This window comes from Prionailurus viverrinus, chromosome A1, assembly GCF_022837055.1.
Source record: "Prionailurus viverrinus isolate Anna chromosome A1, UM_Priviv_1.0, whole genome shotgun sequence".
Classification (NCBI taxonomy): domain Eukaryota; kingdom Metazoa; phylum Chordata; class Mammalia; order Carnivora; family Felidae; genus Prionailurus; species Prionailurus viverrinus.
The window spans coordinates 179,451,904-179,469,096 of record NC_062561.1 but is presented as its reverse complement, the minus strand read 5'-3'; the positions used below and the strand labels follow the sequence as shown (position 1 = coordinate 179,469,096).

General features: G+C 43.0%; 1 protein-coding gene across 6 annotated transcripts in view; it reads left to right on the top strand.

Moving 5' to 3' along the window:
• The window catches only part of KCNIP1 (potassium voltage-gated channel interacting protein 1), a 344,734-nt gene that overhangs the window by 317,550 nt on the left and 9,991 nt on the right, over nucleotides 1-17,193 (top strand). For 2 of the 6 annotated variants that reach the window (XM_047869910.1, XM_047869939.1), the window contains exons 2-6: nucleotides 8,343-8,375; nucleotides 13,260-13,384; nucleotides 14,192-14,261; nucleotides 15,748-15,818; nucleotides 16,537-16,644. In XM_047869910.1, coding sequence (XP_047725866.1) covers nucleotides 8,343-8,375; nucleotides 13,260-13,384; nucleotides 14,192-14,261; nucleotides 15,748-15,818; nucleotides 16,537-16,644 — 407 coding nt within the window. Of the gene's footprint in view, nucleotides 1-8,342; nucleotides 8,376-13,259; nucleotides 13,415-14,191; nucleotides 14,262-14,649; nucleotides 14,663-15,706; nucleotides 15,819-16,536; nucleotides 16,645-17,193 lie in introns of those variants that run through there. The other 4 variants (XM_047869921.1, XM_047869948.1, XM_047869928.1 and 1 more) reach the window with 3 other exon arrangements.

Here is a 17,193-nt window from a genome sequence, read left to right as displayed (position 1 = left end):
CCGAGGTGCTCGATGCTCTTTCAGCCAGCGTCTTGTGTTTGCTTCTGTCCATTGCGGTTAATATAGAATGATAATATTCACTTTAATCAGTTAATGTCCAACCTGAGCTGGCAACAGAGTGCCTTTCTGACAGAGTCAATCACAGAACAAACAAATCTTCCTGTATTAAAGAAAAGCACACTTAATTAACTAGATCCATCAGAAAAGGCGTAATTGTGGCCTACAGAGTATCTACAGACTTGATTACTGGATTCTGCCTTTGAGACTCACCCTTAAAATCATGGACATAACACGCTATTAGATGAGAAAAACATTTTTTGAGGACCTACTGTGTGCATAGAGCCCTTTACATATCTTATCTCCTTTAGATTCACAACTACAAGGTGGGTATGATTATAGCTGGAATTAGCCTAATAACCATATACCTCCTAGGGACAGTGAGATGATTAGATCAATCCTAAAACTATTACCATGCTCTCTGAGCTCACCAAGACAGGCACTTAATAGGAGGATACATTAATACTGAATTCCAGCAAAAGCTTACCAGGCCAATCTCCATTATTTCCCTGCTTGTGATTATTCCATATGAGGTACAGAACCTTATTTTCACGATAACAACAAAGAAAAGGTTTATTTGGTTAGACTACTGGAGCTGAGCCTGCTTTATGCATTGTTTTTCAGGCCCTTAGCACACTAATTTGGGATAGTTAAACATATGCCAACATAGCAGCAGTAATATGATGGAGCTGCCTCATACCCACGGATTGTGCACTGCACTTCCCAAATCCACATCCTGTGACTTTAGTTGACAGCCTGATGGGAATATTTACACCAAAGAAATTGGAAAATGGTATCAATCAGGCTTTTCCCCCATCCCCAAATGCCAGTTGTTAAACACTTACCAGCCCACCAGGGCAAGCCCTCCGCCTGGAAACTATCACCTGGTAAGTTGTTAAGTTAGCTGGATAGCAATGAACTACCCTTCAAAACACAGGCTAAAAGACAAGATTTTCACACCTTAGCCTGACCTTGATCCAGGGAATTTCCACTGATGAGAAGATTCTATGCCCAACCTAACAGAAGTCCTAGTCACACAGCAATCTTACTTTTCCTTTGAGTAATTTTTTTGACCCCTCTCTGCACCTTCGTGTTTCCAACTTAAAACTAGCAGTGCCCTTTCCCCGTGGAAAAGAGCAGTAACAAAATCCCACCAACGTGCTCTTCTAATCTCGTGCAGAAATATTCAAGACTCACTTATCCTGGGCAACATGCCCCCCACCCCCCAACTCAGGGCAGCCACCACTCATGAACTGGCCATCTCCACGTGCTGGAACTTCAGGGCAGGGTCCCCCGAGACCAAAGGAGAAATGGCGGGAGGTTCCCCACTGCCTCCTGACTGCTAGCTGGTGGCAGGATTTGGGCCTTGTGTGACTAATTGCTCCTAGAGCTGTGAGGACTGCTGGTGCCACCTAAGTACACCATCCAGTTTCATCCTGGGACACTTTTTACAGACACAGAGGTCCACTTAAAACATCATCGAGAGATTTCCACCTGCAGCTGAGACTCTGCAGTGACCCTGACATTTCTACTCTGCAGCCTGGCCACAGCCTTAGCTGGAATGAAATGTTGCTTTGGAGGCGAGGAGACACAAGAATCCCTAATGTATGTGGCCTTGCTCCCTGTCCTGAAATACCACTTAGGGCTCCTTTCTGCCAACTCTGGGATCTAAATGACCCACTTATTTCCCAGAAGTTTCTTTGTTTTTTTCAATCTCAGTGGAAAATGTGCAAATGTTATGCTGTCACACAACCAACAGAATTGTGATTTATGTCTGCATAATGGCTTTGTGGACTTTTAATAATTACATTATATTTCTGACACCTAATCTCTACTACCACCAGCTTCCGAGGTACATCTGACACTCACCTTCCCACACTCCCACCCACCCACCCAATGTGCTGATCTGAAGGCCATGTTCAAAAACACCCTCCTTTTGGGGAGAAAGGTCAGAGAACCGAAATATGCTATATGCGGAAGAATTTTCAAGTCATTTGACCTGGAAAATCTCCCATCAAATGGAACAAGCAATACTCAAAGATTTTCTTTGAGGGACTCTTTTTTTTTTTTTTTCAGAAGATTTTCAGGACTAAGGTGTAAATGAATGAGAAATGTATAAATTCAATTTCGCTTAAAAGGGGAAGGAGGGTTTCAAGATTAAGAGAACAAACGCTTGGAGCAAAACATGATTTGAGTTTTATTGAAGCAAGAAGACTGAAAAAAATGTCTGGAACACTCAGAAAATCTTTATCAAAGCTCAGCTCAGCACTCCCGGGACTCATCGTTAAGTTTATAAAATTCAGAGCTGACGAGTTGTGTGTGCTGTGTGTGTCTGAGTGAGCTTATGACTCACCTCCAAGCCCCTGCTGTAAGAATCTCAGCCCTCAGCCTCCAGGATTACACTTCGGGACCAGATAGAACTTGTTCCCCCACCCCCCCCCCCCCCCAGGCCCCTGCACGTCCCACCCCGGTCCATACAGGCACCAACAAGGATCTTCATCGTTGATAATAATGGAGTAAATTGTCAATCAAAAAAAAATGGTGTTAATCTCACCCAGAATAAATCAATCGACCATGTTTAAGGGGAGAGAAAAGATCACAGTTTCAAATGCCAGCATGCCATCTCTAATGTAGTCTTTAATGTAACCAACATAGTTTAGGCAACGCTGAAAATGAACCACTAGAAGCACTAGAAATATGATTTCAAGAGGCAGCACAGCATTCAATTTTAGGCATTCAATTGTATGCACACTGTCACCTAAATTATTTGCAGCTCAAGTATGTCATGCTCTTTAAATTTCCCTCTGGGTTCAGTTTTCACAGCGTCCCACAGTTTTGATATGTTATATTTTCATTATCATTTGATTCTAAATGCTTTCTAATTTCCATGAGGTTTCTTCTTCCATACATGGGTTATTACGAATTCGAACCATGTTGCTTGGTTTCCAAACATTTGGAGATTTCCTCTTTTTTTCTTGATTTTCTCTTGATTTCTTGTTTAATTCCACATGGATAGAAAACATTCTGAACAATTTCATTTCTTCAAACTTTGTTGAGATTGGCTTTATTACTCAGGAAGGGGTCAATTTTGGTAAATGTTCTCTGAGCCCTTGAAAGCAATGTGCGGTATCTATGGCGGTTGGATAAAGAGCTCCACTCCTATCAATGGAGACACATTTGTTAATTGCATTGCTCATATCCTCTATACCCTCATCGATTTTTTTTTTATCAGTTGCTGAGAGAAGGGTTTTGAAATCTCCAATTATGACTGTGAATTTGCTAGTTCTTCTTTTCTCTGTCAGCCTTTGCTTTGTATTTGGAAACTATATTATTTGTGCATACTAATTTGGAATTGTTATATCTTCCTAGTGGATGGCACCTTCATTATGCAAACTCCCTTTCTCTCTAGCAAAGCTTCTTGCCTTAAAGTCTACTTCCTCTAGTGTTAAAATAGCCAAGCCACTTTTTCTTGACATGTTTGCATGTTGTACTTTCATTTCTACTTTTTCTGTGTCCTAATTAATAAGCATTGAGCTAGGGCTTGGTTTTTATCTGAAGATGGCTTTCTTGTATTAAAGATTTTCCGTTTAGCTTTGCATTTCAACAGTTTTATTGTGATGTGCCTTGGTGTGGTTTCCTATGAGTTTCTCTGCTTGGGTTTATGCTTCCAGAATCTGTGGCTTGACATCTGTGGCTTGATATATTTAATTGGTTTTTTAAATGATCAATTGTCACTTCAGATATTGCCTCAACAGCATTTTTTATCTCCTCCCCATTGGGGACTCCAGTTACACATATGTTAGAACTTTTATGAGGGGTGCCTGGGTGGCTCAGTCGGTTAAGCATCTGACCTCAGCCCAGGTCATATCTCATGGTTCGTGAGTTTGAGCCCCGCTTCGGGCTCTGTGCTAACAGCTCAGAGCCTCGAGCCTGCTTAGGATTCTGTGTTTCCCTCTCTCTTTGCCCCTCCTCTGCACACACTCTGCCTCTCTCTCAAAAAAAAAAAATGTATATATATATACATATATATACATATACGTGTATATATATATACATATATATATGTATATATATATACATATAAAAGATATATATGTGTATATATATATATATATATACATATATATATGTATATATATATACATATATATATGTATATATATATACATATAAAAGAACTTTTCTTCAAGTCCAATATGTCTCTTATGGTCTTCTCTGTATTTTTCGTATTTCTCTCTCTGTGCATAAGTCTTTATATTTTTCTATTGACCTATCCACCAAATCATTCTCTCTTCATCTGTGCCCAACCAGCCGTTAAATTGATCTATTTAGTTGTTAATCTTGGATAATATATTTTTTAATTCTAGGACTATATATATATATATATCCCAGTTCTCCAAGTCTCTGGTGGAATCTCAATCTTTTTATTTATTTTCTTGAGCATATTCACCATTATTTTAAGGCCCATAGTTGATAAAGCCAATATTTAGATCACTATGAATCTATTACTGTATTCTGTCTTTTTCTCTTGGTCCTATCTTAATATGCCTGGCAAATTTGGAATGGGTGGTGAACATTAGAATACAAAATCTGAACACTATCTGGCTGAACCTTCAACTTCTGCAAGGTAACTGAGCAGGAGTAAATAAACTTAATCCTAATAGGGATTGAGTTGTTTCGAGGCTGGATTTCAATCTTTGAGAGGCCTGATCTACTTCTAATATGCCTTGCTCCTAGAACACAGTCCTTTAGGGGTCAAACTGAAAGCCTGAATGTTCACCAGGAACCCACCTCCTAGAAGACCCTGAATCTAACCGCTAACCCATAACCCTGTGAGCCTGCCAAGAGCTCCATTTAGCTCTGCAACCTTTGGGCTGTGGTTTTTGCTTAGTTTCCATTGACCTCAGTCACTTATGATAGCTCAGGTTGATAACTTTAAGTCTGTGCTCCCCTCCTCTGTGGCCCCTCCGGTCTTGGTCCCTCGAGCCCTGAATGTCTTCGTAGGACTGATCCCATTTTTGTCTTCGCAGATTGCTGAAAGTTCTGCTTATATTCTTTCCCCTTAGCAGACCCTTTTGCTCAGTTTCTCAAGCTCAGAACCCATGCCACTTATAAATCAGCATACCCTGTGAGATGAAAAGCAGCACTGACTGTCAGGCTCACCTTAATGAGTTTTTCTTCCCTCCAGAATCATTGCTTCTAAAGATAGGATAAATTGGTAGCTCTCCAGTGCCTTCAAACACATGTGTTAAGGTATTTTTTCCTGTTCCCCCACCCCCTGCCCAGTCTTTAGGTGTCTTTTTGTTGCTGTTACCATGGTAATTTTAAAAAAATTTTTTAATTGGTTTATTTCTTTAATACTCCTTTTCCAGTTGTTCTCTGTAAGAAGTCAGCTGTACTAGAGGAGAGCTCACCCTGGCCTTTTGGCTTCTGTATCATTGCATATGATAGATATTCCCTTTTTCCCTTCCTTCTTGAAGACTCAAATAAATTACCAGCTCCCCTTGGAGCCATCCCTGCCACCCCTTTCAATTTCCTGCCATCCAGGGGTTATTCATGAAGAGCTTCCTCCTCTTGGCTCCCAATGCCTCAGCCATGTCCACACTGCCATGCCAGTACTTGGCCTTGGCATGATTTGCCAGCGAAGGGTTCCAGGCCAGCAATCCATAGCATCCTACAAATGGGAATATCATATTTGGCCCATGCTGTATGTTCCCAATGTTAAAGTCATTGATAACAGCTAAGAGTCAGGACACAAACAATCTTAACTGTAGCAGCTCTTAAGAAAAACTAAAAATCTGGGCTCTGTGAACCTAAATTCTATATAACAATGACTAGCTGTGTAAGAGCTGTTTCCCTTTCATGGGGTAATGACTCACCAGTTCTCAGTCCCTGCCACTCAGGTTGTACACCCAGCACCTGACTCATTTAAATTACTTACCAACTACTACTGGCATTTGAGTTTGTAATCCTGGTCTCTGTGCATGTCTCACCACTAGTCGGAGACCTCCATATGAACAGTCTGTCTTTTCATCTCTCTCCCAATCCCATCCCTGGCATGGCAGAGACGGTGAACCCATATTTGTAGACATACCACTACAAAAATGCTATGTAAGTATTTTTAAGGCTGTGAAACTAGTCTGGAGGATTCTGTAGTGGCAGATACGTGACATTATACATTTGTTAAAACCCACAGAACTGCACCACACAAAGAATGCTCTCTAATGTAAACTATGGACTTTAGCTAAAAATATTTTAATCTTGGTTCATCAGTTGTAACATATATACCATACTAGTGCAAGATGTTAATGATAGGGGAAGCCGTGAGGTGATGTGCATGTGAACTCTGTATTTTCTACGTAATTTTTCTGTCAACCTAAAACTGCCTTAAAAATAAAGTCTATTAGGGGCGCCTGGGTGGCTCAGTCAGTTAAGTGGCCAACTTCAGCTCAGGTCATGATCTCGCGGTCCGTGAGTTCGAGCCCCGCGTCGGGCTCTGTGCTGACAGCTCAGAGCCTGAAGCCTGTTTCAGATTCTGTGTCTCCCTCTCTCTGACCCTCCCCTGTTCATGCTCTGTCTCTCTCTGTCTCAAAAATAAATAAATGTTAAAAAATTTAAATAAAATAAATAAATAAAGTCTATTAGAAATGGTAAATAAGTGCAAATGCTATTAATCAGAGTGATAACAGAGGGCAACTAAATCTGGCAAAATAAGTTTCTCCCATGGGATTCAGATCAGGACCAGGTCAAGAGCAGAAATATTTTTTTTTTTAATTTTTTTTTTCAACGTTTATTTATTTTTGGGACAGAGAGAGACAGAGAATGAACAGGGGAGGGGCAGAGAGAGAGGGAGACACAGAATCGGAAACAGGCTCCAGGCCCTGAGCCATCAGCCCAGAGCCTGATGCGGGGCTCGAACTCACAGACCGCGAGATCGTGACCTGGCTGAAGTCGGACGCTTAACCGACTGCGCCACCCAGGTGCCCCAAGAGCAGAAATATTTACCAGAGGATGGATATCCATCTATACCACCACTTAAATTTTTTTTAATGTTTTATTTTATTTTTGAGAGAGAGAGCACTGAGGGGGACAGAGAGAGAGAGAGAGAGAGAGAGAGAGAGAGAGAACAGGGGAGGGGTAGAGAGAGAAGGAGGCATAGAAGCCAAAGCAGGTTCCAGGCTCTGAGCTGTCAGCACAGAGCCCAATGCGGGGCTTGAACTCACGAACCGTGAGATCATGACCTGAGCTGAAGTTGGATGCTTAACTGACTGAGCCACCTAGGTGCCCCTATACCACCACTTTTAGGGACAGCAGAAAATGAGCCCCTGCTGTCTGGGGTATGGGTGGGGAGTGACCAAAACACACTTAAAGTGATAGCTGGACTGGCTCACACACTCTTGGTCAGGAGTGATGGAAGGACAGGAGGAAGTTCAAATAATAGCCTACAGAGGTAAACCAAGTTGACCCCCCAAATCAACCACAAAGGCCTGCAGGAGAGCAACAAGACCCCCATTTTCTACTCTCTGGGACCTGGACCCATCCAACTCTATGGTGCCATGAAGGAGTTTCCAGGTCTGATAATCTGTCTTATGTTTTGTATTCAGCACAACAGGGGACTTCACCTGCCTCCACTCTGCTCACAAGTTCTAATGTGCTAATTAGTTTTTTCCACAACACCCCCCCAACCTTGTTTTCCCCTGCATTGGTGTTACTTATCAAGCTCCTAAAGGGAAAAGAGAAGCATAGGCTTGTAGACTGTAAGCTCCAGGAGAGCAGGGAACAGAATCGTTTCATTCACTGAAATATGTAGGTATGTCACTGATGATCGTTGAGTGAGCGAATATAGAATCCTACAAAATGTGCAGCTTCAAATGACAAGGTAGCAGAGGGGGACCACGGGGCCTCTGTTGTGAAGGGTATCATATAAGCCACTTTACAACCAAACATGCAGGTATTTTCAAGGACCCATCCACATCCGTGCATCCTCTGCCCCATGCCATCCCATCTCTCTTCGGGCTGCATGGCTGCATGGCTGCGGGCATGCTCAATGAGCCCCCTGCTGGGAGCCGTGGGCACTGCGAGGTGACCCGTTACTCTTGCCTGCTCCCACCTGGGGAAAAGGATAAGGAAAAGGTCAGCACCAGCTCTGCTACAAGATCTCTTTGCGTATGTCGAGCTGGATGGTGACCTGGACACCCTCCGAGTGGAATCTCCATGGAAAATAAAAGTATGCTTTGTCTTTTCGATGAATGGATTTGGTAAAATGTTTTCTTACTTTTTCCTAGACATCGCCTGGTGGTATTACCAGTATCAGAGAGGTAAAAAAGTTTAAACTAACTTGACTACTTTGGTCATATTACTTTCAAAAGAAGAGCTTCTTTTTTAACATTTATTATTATTTTTTATTTATTTATTTACTTTTGAGAGACAGAGAGAGACAGTGTGAGCAAGGGAGGGGCAGAGAAAGAGGGAGAAACAGAATCCGAAGCAGGCTCCAGGCTCCAAGCCAGCAGCCCAGAGCCCAACGCAGGGGCTTGAACCCATGAACCACGAGATCATGACCTGAGCCAAAGTCGGACGCCCAACCGACTAAGCCACCCAGGTGCCTCCGAAAGAAGAGTTTCTTAATCAAATAGATTTTGTAATTAGTCTACTCATTCACCAACTTTCTTTGCCCCTTGTTAGCAAACACCACCTATATAGAAACAGCTGGAAAATTTCTTTTAGAGACAAGTTAGAGGAAGAGGTTTGTTCCTAATAAGAAACGGATATGTTTTTCTCTAATGGGCAACAATATGTAAAAACTCAGAGCCAGTCTGTGACTCAAGCTTGGTCACTGCTTGCAATAAATGACCTGTATTTCTAAGTTGTCTTTTTCCCCATGGCCTTGACCTCTTAATCAAATCAACATTTTCTGAGGCAGTTTTTCTTGTTACTTTATCTCTTTTAAATTTATTATATTTATTTCCTATAATCAATTTTAAGCCCTTTGTGAAACAAAGTGGAATGTGTTTAAATAAGTAGTAAGGAGAGAAAAGGTGGTTGACTGGGTGGTGAGTGAGGTAAGAAAAAAGGTAGGTGGGAGGTAAGTGGGCAGAGATCAGGAAGGGAAAAGTCAAATGCCTGTGGGGCCAGGAAGGTAGCATAAATGAATGAAGTGAGCCACAGGCGTACAGGTGGAGCGCTAGAGGCTTTGGCTGCTCAGAGGGAACAGCCACTGCTCAGCTTTCATAAACTATTTCCTTGTGAGAATTTGAGACTAAAAGTTGTTAGATAATCCCATTTTCCAAGAGAAATAAAATATCCGAATTTGTCAATCTCTCATCTTTCAATAGTGGCAGTTATTCCAAAAAAAAAAAAAAAACCCCATCACATTTTATAAACAAAACAAGACCTATTTGGAGGCTGCATTCTATGTCAAGGGCCACCATTTTGTAACCTTGAAAACAGATAGGTGATTATCAAGTCCAACCCAGAGACCCCATGATGAAGAGACTATTTTTTAGTGCAGGGAGAAGGAAGTCATCATGGCCATGGTTTTTGGCTTTGGCCGTGGTCATGGTCATGGAACTAACAGAGGAGATTCACTAGGGAGGAGACTAAAGGCTTGGGTCCTCTTACAACTCATAATCTAAGGGTGTGACCTGTACAGAGCTTGTTAGGAGCACAGCTCCTAATATTGCAAACTTTGTCACATTGGTCACAAACCAATTTGCAGTTTGTGCTTAAAGGAAAGGGAAGCCATTGTAGGGGCACATGGAAGCCAGATCTATAAAAGAGACCTGGGACTGGCTCGATTCTAGGTCCCATTCTGTCTTAGGCAAAGCCATTTAGTGACAGAGCTTGGAAGAGATCTCCTGTGCTAGAAGCACTTAACATGTCTCCATGGGTTTAACATATCCAAGACCCAACTGAAAGTACAGAAAAATGCCATAATTAGGTGCATTTTCTTTTTCTGAGAGTCTAAAGCTTTTATCCCACTCAGAAGAGTCCGTGAGCTCAAAACAATAAAGACCACTTAATCTGAATCATCTTCTCCAACTTCTCCTTCAGTCTGGGAATTTCCTGCTGTAAATCCCCTCCCGTTGATTTTTTTCTAGCTTGCTTTACCCGCAGTAATAGGCAATTCATCAGTGTTTAAGATACTCATGGTTAGACAATCTCCTTGTCTGTTAAGACACCCATCTTTCTAATACTCGCTCCCCACCACACACAAGGTTGTAGTGGGACAACAGGCATGAAAACATTTTACAGATTAACAGTATTTTACCAACAGAAGGTATTCTAATTCTTGTTATGTAGTTACCACCATAGTACTAAATTTCTAGGTTAATTTTAATGTCTATCATCCAAACTCAATCTGACTTAGTAAATGATTCACCATTACTTTTAATAACAAAAATAATATCAAGCAACATTTCACCTTGCAGACTCTTAACAGAAGAAACTGTCAAAGAGGCTTCCCACCTGTTAGTTCTGTTTCCTCCTCCTCCAACCCGAGAGCTGGGCCTCCCTCCTTCCTTTACTGGGACCACCTGGGCAGCACCCAGGGACTCCCTGAGAAAGGGGGGTCAGTGCAACAGGAGGAATGTGAAAACCTCAGCAGCCCCTTCAGAAATTTCTTCAGAATATATTTATAGTGGCTGGAACTAGATGAAGGAGGGGAAGGGACAGCAGGTATGAGGGAGAGGAATGCTGAGATGTGGGCCCTTCTAGAAGGTTGCCACAAGTGTAGACAACTCAGTGTTTTCCATTCACAGGTCATGACACATGAAGGTTAACACAATTTTACAAAGAAATAGATTAAAATTGAGATCAGAGTACATCTCACATCAATAGGGAAAAGTGTTTAAGGAAATTTTTGCTTCAAAATATGTCACAAAATCTTTGTTTATATGTATGTGCATCCTGGAATGTGCTGTTAATTGTAGCTCTTACTATGAAATACATTAAAACAAAAAATTGAGAACCACTGGTTGAAGACATGCAGGCTACTTCCCAGCATCTTGAGCCCCAAAGACATGAATTTCCTTCAGTGACTGATGTTACCACAGCCTGACAATTAGAGGGTGATGAGAAGCAAAACCAAACCAAAGCTTGGCAATCATCATCCCAATATTCAGATATTACGGAATCCAATACGGAAATTGATCCCTCTGCCCAGACAGCAAACAAATCATTTATTGATAAAGTCTAGTTCTCCCTTAATGAAGTTGGCTTAATATTTGATATTTCAGTAACTATTTAGTGCATTTATAATAGAGGAGATGGTAAGTAAGTGCAGCTTATGAATCAGAGAGATTCTCACAGACTTCCGCAAACAGACTTCCCTGATCTTGTGAAGAATTCAGTCACAGGAAGATTAATAGAAACAAGACAATCTTTCAAAAGAAGTCTTTTCAGCTTCTGGATAAGTTAAAGTGAGAATGGTATACTATATGCCTGCAAAAATACATCATTTCTTCCAAAAAATACATTTCTGCCTTCCTTGTTTCCATTTTAATAGTTCACCTCTCTTCACACTTTTAAATATCTGTGTTTTTCAAAATAAAATTGCTATTAAATCTAACACTGGGAGATTCAAACCAATAATTTTATTTCTATTTTAAAATGAGCTAAAAATATAGGCAAGTATTCTGAATTAAATTTACGTGGGGGGGGGCATTGGAGGGGTGGATCAGCCCTTTGATTTACATAGAAATGCTGTAATGTTAAGGTAATTGCCACTTGTTAGCTACAAACAAAACAATAATTAAAGGCTCTGTAAGAATTAAAAAGAAATCGGTCACTTGCAGCTATGTTGTATAAACAGAGTATCTTATTTATATTAAATAATCTGCCCTACTCCCAAGAGGATAAGGTGATACCAGTTGCCCAGCACACAAGAAAGACAACCACTGGGAATTATTACCAAGTTCTTCTGCCTCTCCCTGGCACCTTCCCCAAATATCCATTTCCTTAGGGAAGATGTCCAAGACGCAAACTCATTTGGAGAGTTTCCTTTTGTATTAAGATCACAGTCTCAAAAGGAAAAGTGACAATTGAAGAGAAAATCTGATAGCAAGAGCTTGGCACTGACTAGACAGATATACTCAGTGGAAAGCACTTGCTCACCCTGTTCTCTCAGAAACATAGCCTGCCCCCCACCCTCTGTGGTCATGGGGTGTCATGTGGAGTGTGGCGTTCCCAGCAGCTTGCCCATCTCATCGTTATTCTTGCTGGCCCAGATGTACAGTCGTTCAGTATATGGATTTGCTTATGTCTGCACGATAACAATGGGCAGCGAAGGTTAGTCGACAATTGATTCTTGATTGGAATAAATTTATAGAAAGCGTCTGGCAGGACCCAGAGGAAAACACTCATTTATCCTGCTGTGATGGTAAAGTGTGGAAGCCTCCACTTATTCAGTTTGTGGTCCTTCAGTAGGAGATGGGCAGATTTCTTGCTTTGACCCTTTCTCAATAACTGGTGAAAAATTATATTACATTGTCATTCTTATTGGAGGAACAAACTGCTACTTCAGGCAACTGTTTTTGGAACCCCTCAAATGCTTCAGAAGCTTTGATTTATATCAAGTAGTTCCCATTTAAGTCAATTGCCTATTATTTAAGAATGTCTAGTAGACATTACAAAACAACACTGTAAAATACACTTGTACTCTTAAATTAATATTTAACATGCCATAATTGGAACTTTTTGCCAAATTGGGTTAGCCTTCATCTCTTCGTACCAAATGGTAAGAGTTTGCTCTACATTTTTAATAGAGTTGTTTCCCTTTGCTGTTTGAAAGCTGTTAATCATTCCACTCACTTACCTGTGTCTCTAGAATATTCACATGGTTCAGTGGGCAGCAAATTGAATGTGCAAAGAAGTTATTTTGAAAGAAAGGGAAAGTTTTCATTATGGACTTATTTTTAGCACTCCTGCCTTCATCTCCACTTGGAACGTGTTCATCTCCAGCCTGAAGCTCCCTCCCTGAGTAGTGCCTGACACCCCTGGGGTAATGACTGGACTGAGTGTGAGACAGAAGTGACTGGGTTGGGGGTGGGGGGGTGGTCAAGGCAGAAGGATCATCTGCAGTGTGACCCCAGCCCCGAATCCCTTATCCCAGGTCATAACACTACTCTTTTGACAGCCCAGACTGTGGTCTGACAAGTGGCCACTAAGGTCAGCCACTCCAATGCCATCTCCTCTGGTTCCAGATAAGATTGAAGATGAGCTGGAGATGACCATGGTTTGCCATCGGCCTGAGGGACTGGAGCAGCTGGAGGCCCAGACCAATTTCACCAAGAGGGAGCTGCAAGTTCTTTATCGAGGCTTCAAAAATGTAAGGCCCACAGGGCATCTGAAGGCCCAGGCAGGATTTCCCATCTGGAGCAAAGCTCTTCCAAATGTCAACAGGGCCCATCAGAGAGTTTTCCATGTGTGTAGTTGTAAAAGGAAGGCCAATTCTATAAAGACATGAGAGCAAGATCACCTGGCTAGAAAGAAAGACTTCAGGCAAGAATGAGGCAATCTCCATAGATGGGAAACTGGCCAATAGCCCAGGAACTTCACAACATGGCAGGCACAACCTTGGAGAATTCACCTTGGCCCAGCTTCTAGCCTTAGTGTGACCCATTCACACTGTCAATATTGTCAGTGCCCCAGAACTGACGAGATTTAGGTCTGTGCTGAGCTCATAAAGACTGAAGTGTAAGCCTGAATGCCCATGTATTAATTTGCTGTATTATTTCATATATTAAACCTCATGACAGCCTTGTCAGAAGGTACTGTTAGCCCCATTTTACAGGTAAGGACATTGAGGATCAGACACTAATTCACCCAAAGTTGCAAAGCCTAGAAGAGGCTGAGCCAGGATCCAAACCCAGACCTTCCTAGGCCCAGATCCCAAGCTGTTTCTACCTCACAGTGCCAATTCTCTGATGATGTCTCATCATTTTGCAAGGCAGCTTCATTCTTAAGGCAGGGCTATCTCCCGGCCACTCACCTGGAGGCACAGAAGTGTACAGGTGTTTGCCCTGTCCCTGTTCATCAGGGATGATGAGGAATCCTAAACCCCAAGGCTGGACCCAGTCTCTTCCTTCGGGGCCAGGCAGCCCTCCCTCCCACTGACTCTCTCCCCTTCACGCAGGAGTGTCCCAGCGGTGTGGTCAATGAAGAAACATTCAAGCAGATCTACGCTCAGTTTTTCCCTCATGGAGGTGAGTCTGATCTTGAAAAGATCCTTCCCAACTCCTTCTCTGGTGAGCAGCCTTTCTTCCTCCAGGTTCATGTTTCTTGTTATCTGTCTCCTCCTCAACAGCAGGGACAACTCAGAGTAAGATTCCCCTCCCTTATTACAAGATATGGAATTAGCTAAAGTTTTAGCAGAAAAGAGCTCTGAAATGGATTCTCCCCAAGAGAGGAGAAGAGATTAATAAAGCAATATCATAAAGTCTCATATCAGCTCTAGAAAGCAGGTACTGTATCATATCCGAGATGGACAACAACGTCTCAGAGAAGTTAGCAATTCACTCAAGATCAAGATCAAGATAACGCAGCCAGTAAGTAGCAGAGCAGGATTCTATCCCATAAGTGTCTGATGTAAAGCTCCGCCATGTTGGTTCCACCATTTTGCTACACACTCTCCATTCTTTTCCTTACAACAGCTGAGGGCAAGGTGAAACTTTGAAAAATAATTTCAATACCAGAGATTGTAGAAATAAATGAATCCAAAAAGATGTAGGGAACATAAAGCTGTGCATAGAAGTCCAGGTTAGTGAGTGTGCCAGGCCCACAGACACTCTGTTGCCGTGCCTGACTCCTGAAGGAAGTTGCTCTGCCTCCATGGGCCTAAGACATCAATGGCTCTTTCCCAAGGCTTCTATGAGTCACGTGCCACTTCACTGCCTGCCCCCAGGAGCTATCTCCTGCAGGATCCCTTCCCTGGGTCCTGATGAAATGGAGATCCAAGTGTCCCAAACATTTCTTGAGCTCTGTCTCTCATGGGCCTCTTTGGCACAGATGGGGCCCTCCTAAGTGTGGGACCCTGTACAGGGCCCCTCTGCAAGTTGGGGAGCAGCTTCACCCCATGAAGACCCCAGAACCACTGCTGTTGAATTCTGTTGAGCCACAGTTTATTGAGTTTTGACCATTTGGCAGGAATGGTGATGGTTAAGATGATGTGACTATGTGAAAAGTTTAACATACTTTTTCAAAAATTCCAAGAGATAGGTTTTGCTACATCCCTTTGTACAGAGACAGGAAAGAGGAGCTCAGAGAGGTTCTGCTAGATGCCTGTTCACACAGCTACATAGGGGGAGAGCTGCTAGCCAAGCCCAGGTCTGTCTGCTCCCTAGTGAGTACTCACTCCATGGCATTGCACATCACTCAGAAGGGCGCCTTCTTCCCACAGTTGCCACATCACTCACCCACCAAGAATTACCCATGTGAACCAGCAGGAGGGTCTTCCTCCGGGGATGGCTAGATGTAGGGGTGAGAGCTTGTCTTTGTCCTAAGAACTTTCCACCTAAAATCCAGGACAGCCACATGGGTCCCTGTTTACACAGTGGGCTTGCCCACACTGCCTTTCCTCCTTTCCATCACCCCAGCAGCACCCTCTTCTCTTCCTTATTGTTTCCAAGCATTCTCCCTTCCCTCTGTGAAGCCCTGGCTCCCGTCACCTGCCTTTCCTTCTGTGCCTTTCAGATGCCAGCATGTATGCCCATTACCTCTTCCACGCCTTCGACACCACCCAGACAGGCTCCGTGAAGTTCGAGGTATGCTTGTCTCAGAGTCCTGGGGTCCTCACCATCTCCTCTTCTAAACTGTGTGCTACTGATGGGACAGTTGGGTCCTCAGATGCTTCAGTCTGTCATCCATTTAACAAACATTTCCTGAAGATAGAGAAACAGCAGCTGCCCCACCCCTCTGGGAACTCAGGGCCTCAGAGGGACTAAGGAAAAGAGTGTAACAGCTCACGTTCACACCGAGCTTACCACGAGACACTCTGTACTAGTGCTTTGCATGTATTAACTCATTTAATCCTCATAGTAACCCACAAGGTAGTATTCTATTATTTATTACCAGTTTACAGAAGAGGACGGTGAGGCAAAGAGAGATTGAGTGTTTTCTCCAAGGTCAAACAGCTAGGAAGTGGTAACAGAGGGATTTGAACTCCGGTGGTAGACGATACTGCCTTTCTGAGGCTAACTGCAGCCGTGGGATAGGGCAGTGCCACAGGAGGCTGTGTTTACCTGTGTCTGGAGATGTCAGCACATACTTTCTTCCTCAAGGACGCTCTGTCCCCCCAAAATGGGGCAGGGTAGGGAATGGAAGGGGGGCACTTTCGCTGAGCTTGGCCATGCCCTTCAGGAGACAGAGGACATGGGAGATACTACTATATAAAAGCAGTCATAGAGTCTGACCCAAAGACAGAGCTTCCTCCCACCCCAAGGCTTGGTGGTTAATGTCATTAATGCCTCTTTCATTTGTCAGGACTTTGTAACTGCTCTGTCGATTTTACTGAGAGGAACCGTCCATGAGAAGCTAAGGTGGACATTTAATTTGTATGACATCAATAAAGATGGATACATAAACAAAGAGGTAAGTGAGCTGAGCCCAGGGTCACGAAGGAGGCGCAATGAAGGCATCTAATTAAACAGTAAACAGCCCCGTCTGGAGAATGAAACTGTCTGAATGAGGAGGGATCTGCCTTGGGGCTAACAGAGAGATTCCTGGTCACCTTTGACCTACCCCATTGCCCCACCCTGCCCTGCCCCCAAGTACTCAAGAAAGGATTAAGCAGATTCATTTATTGTCACTGGGTCACATGTATTCAGTGTACATTCCAAAGGGAATGCAAATGATTTTTGTGTAGAGTTACCCTTCCTAGGAGAACTCACATTTCATAGGTTAATAGTCACAAATTAAAGCTAAAAGTTGGAGGGGCGCCTGGGTGGCTCAGTCGGTTGAGCGTCCGACTTCGGCTCGGGTCATGATCTCATGGTTTGTGGGATCGAGCCCCGCATCAGGCTCTGTGCTGGCAGCTTGGATCCTGGAGCCTGTTTCGGATTCTGTGTTTCCCTTTCTCTCTGCCCCTCCCCAGCTCGCGCTCTGTCTCAAAAATAAATAAACACTAAAAAAAAAAAAAAA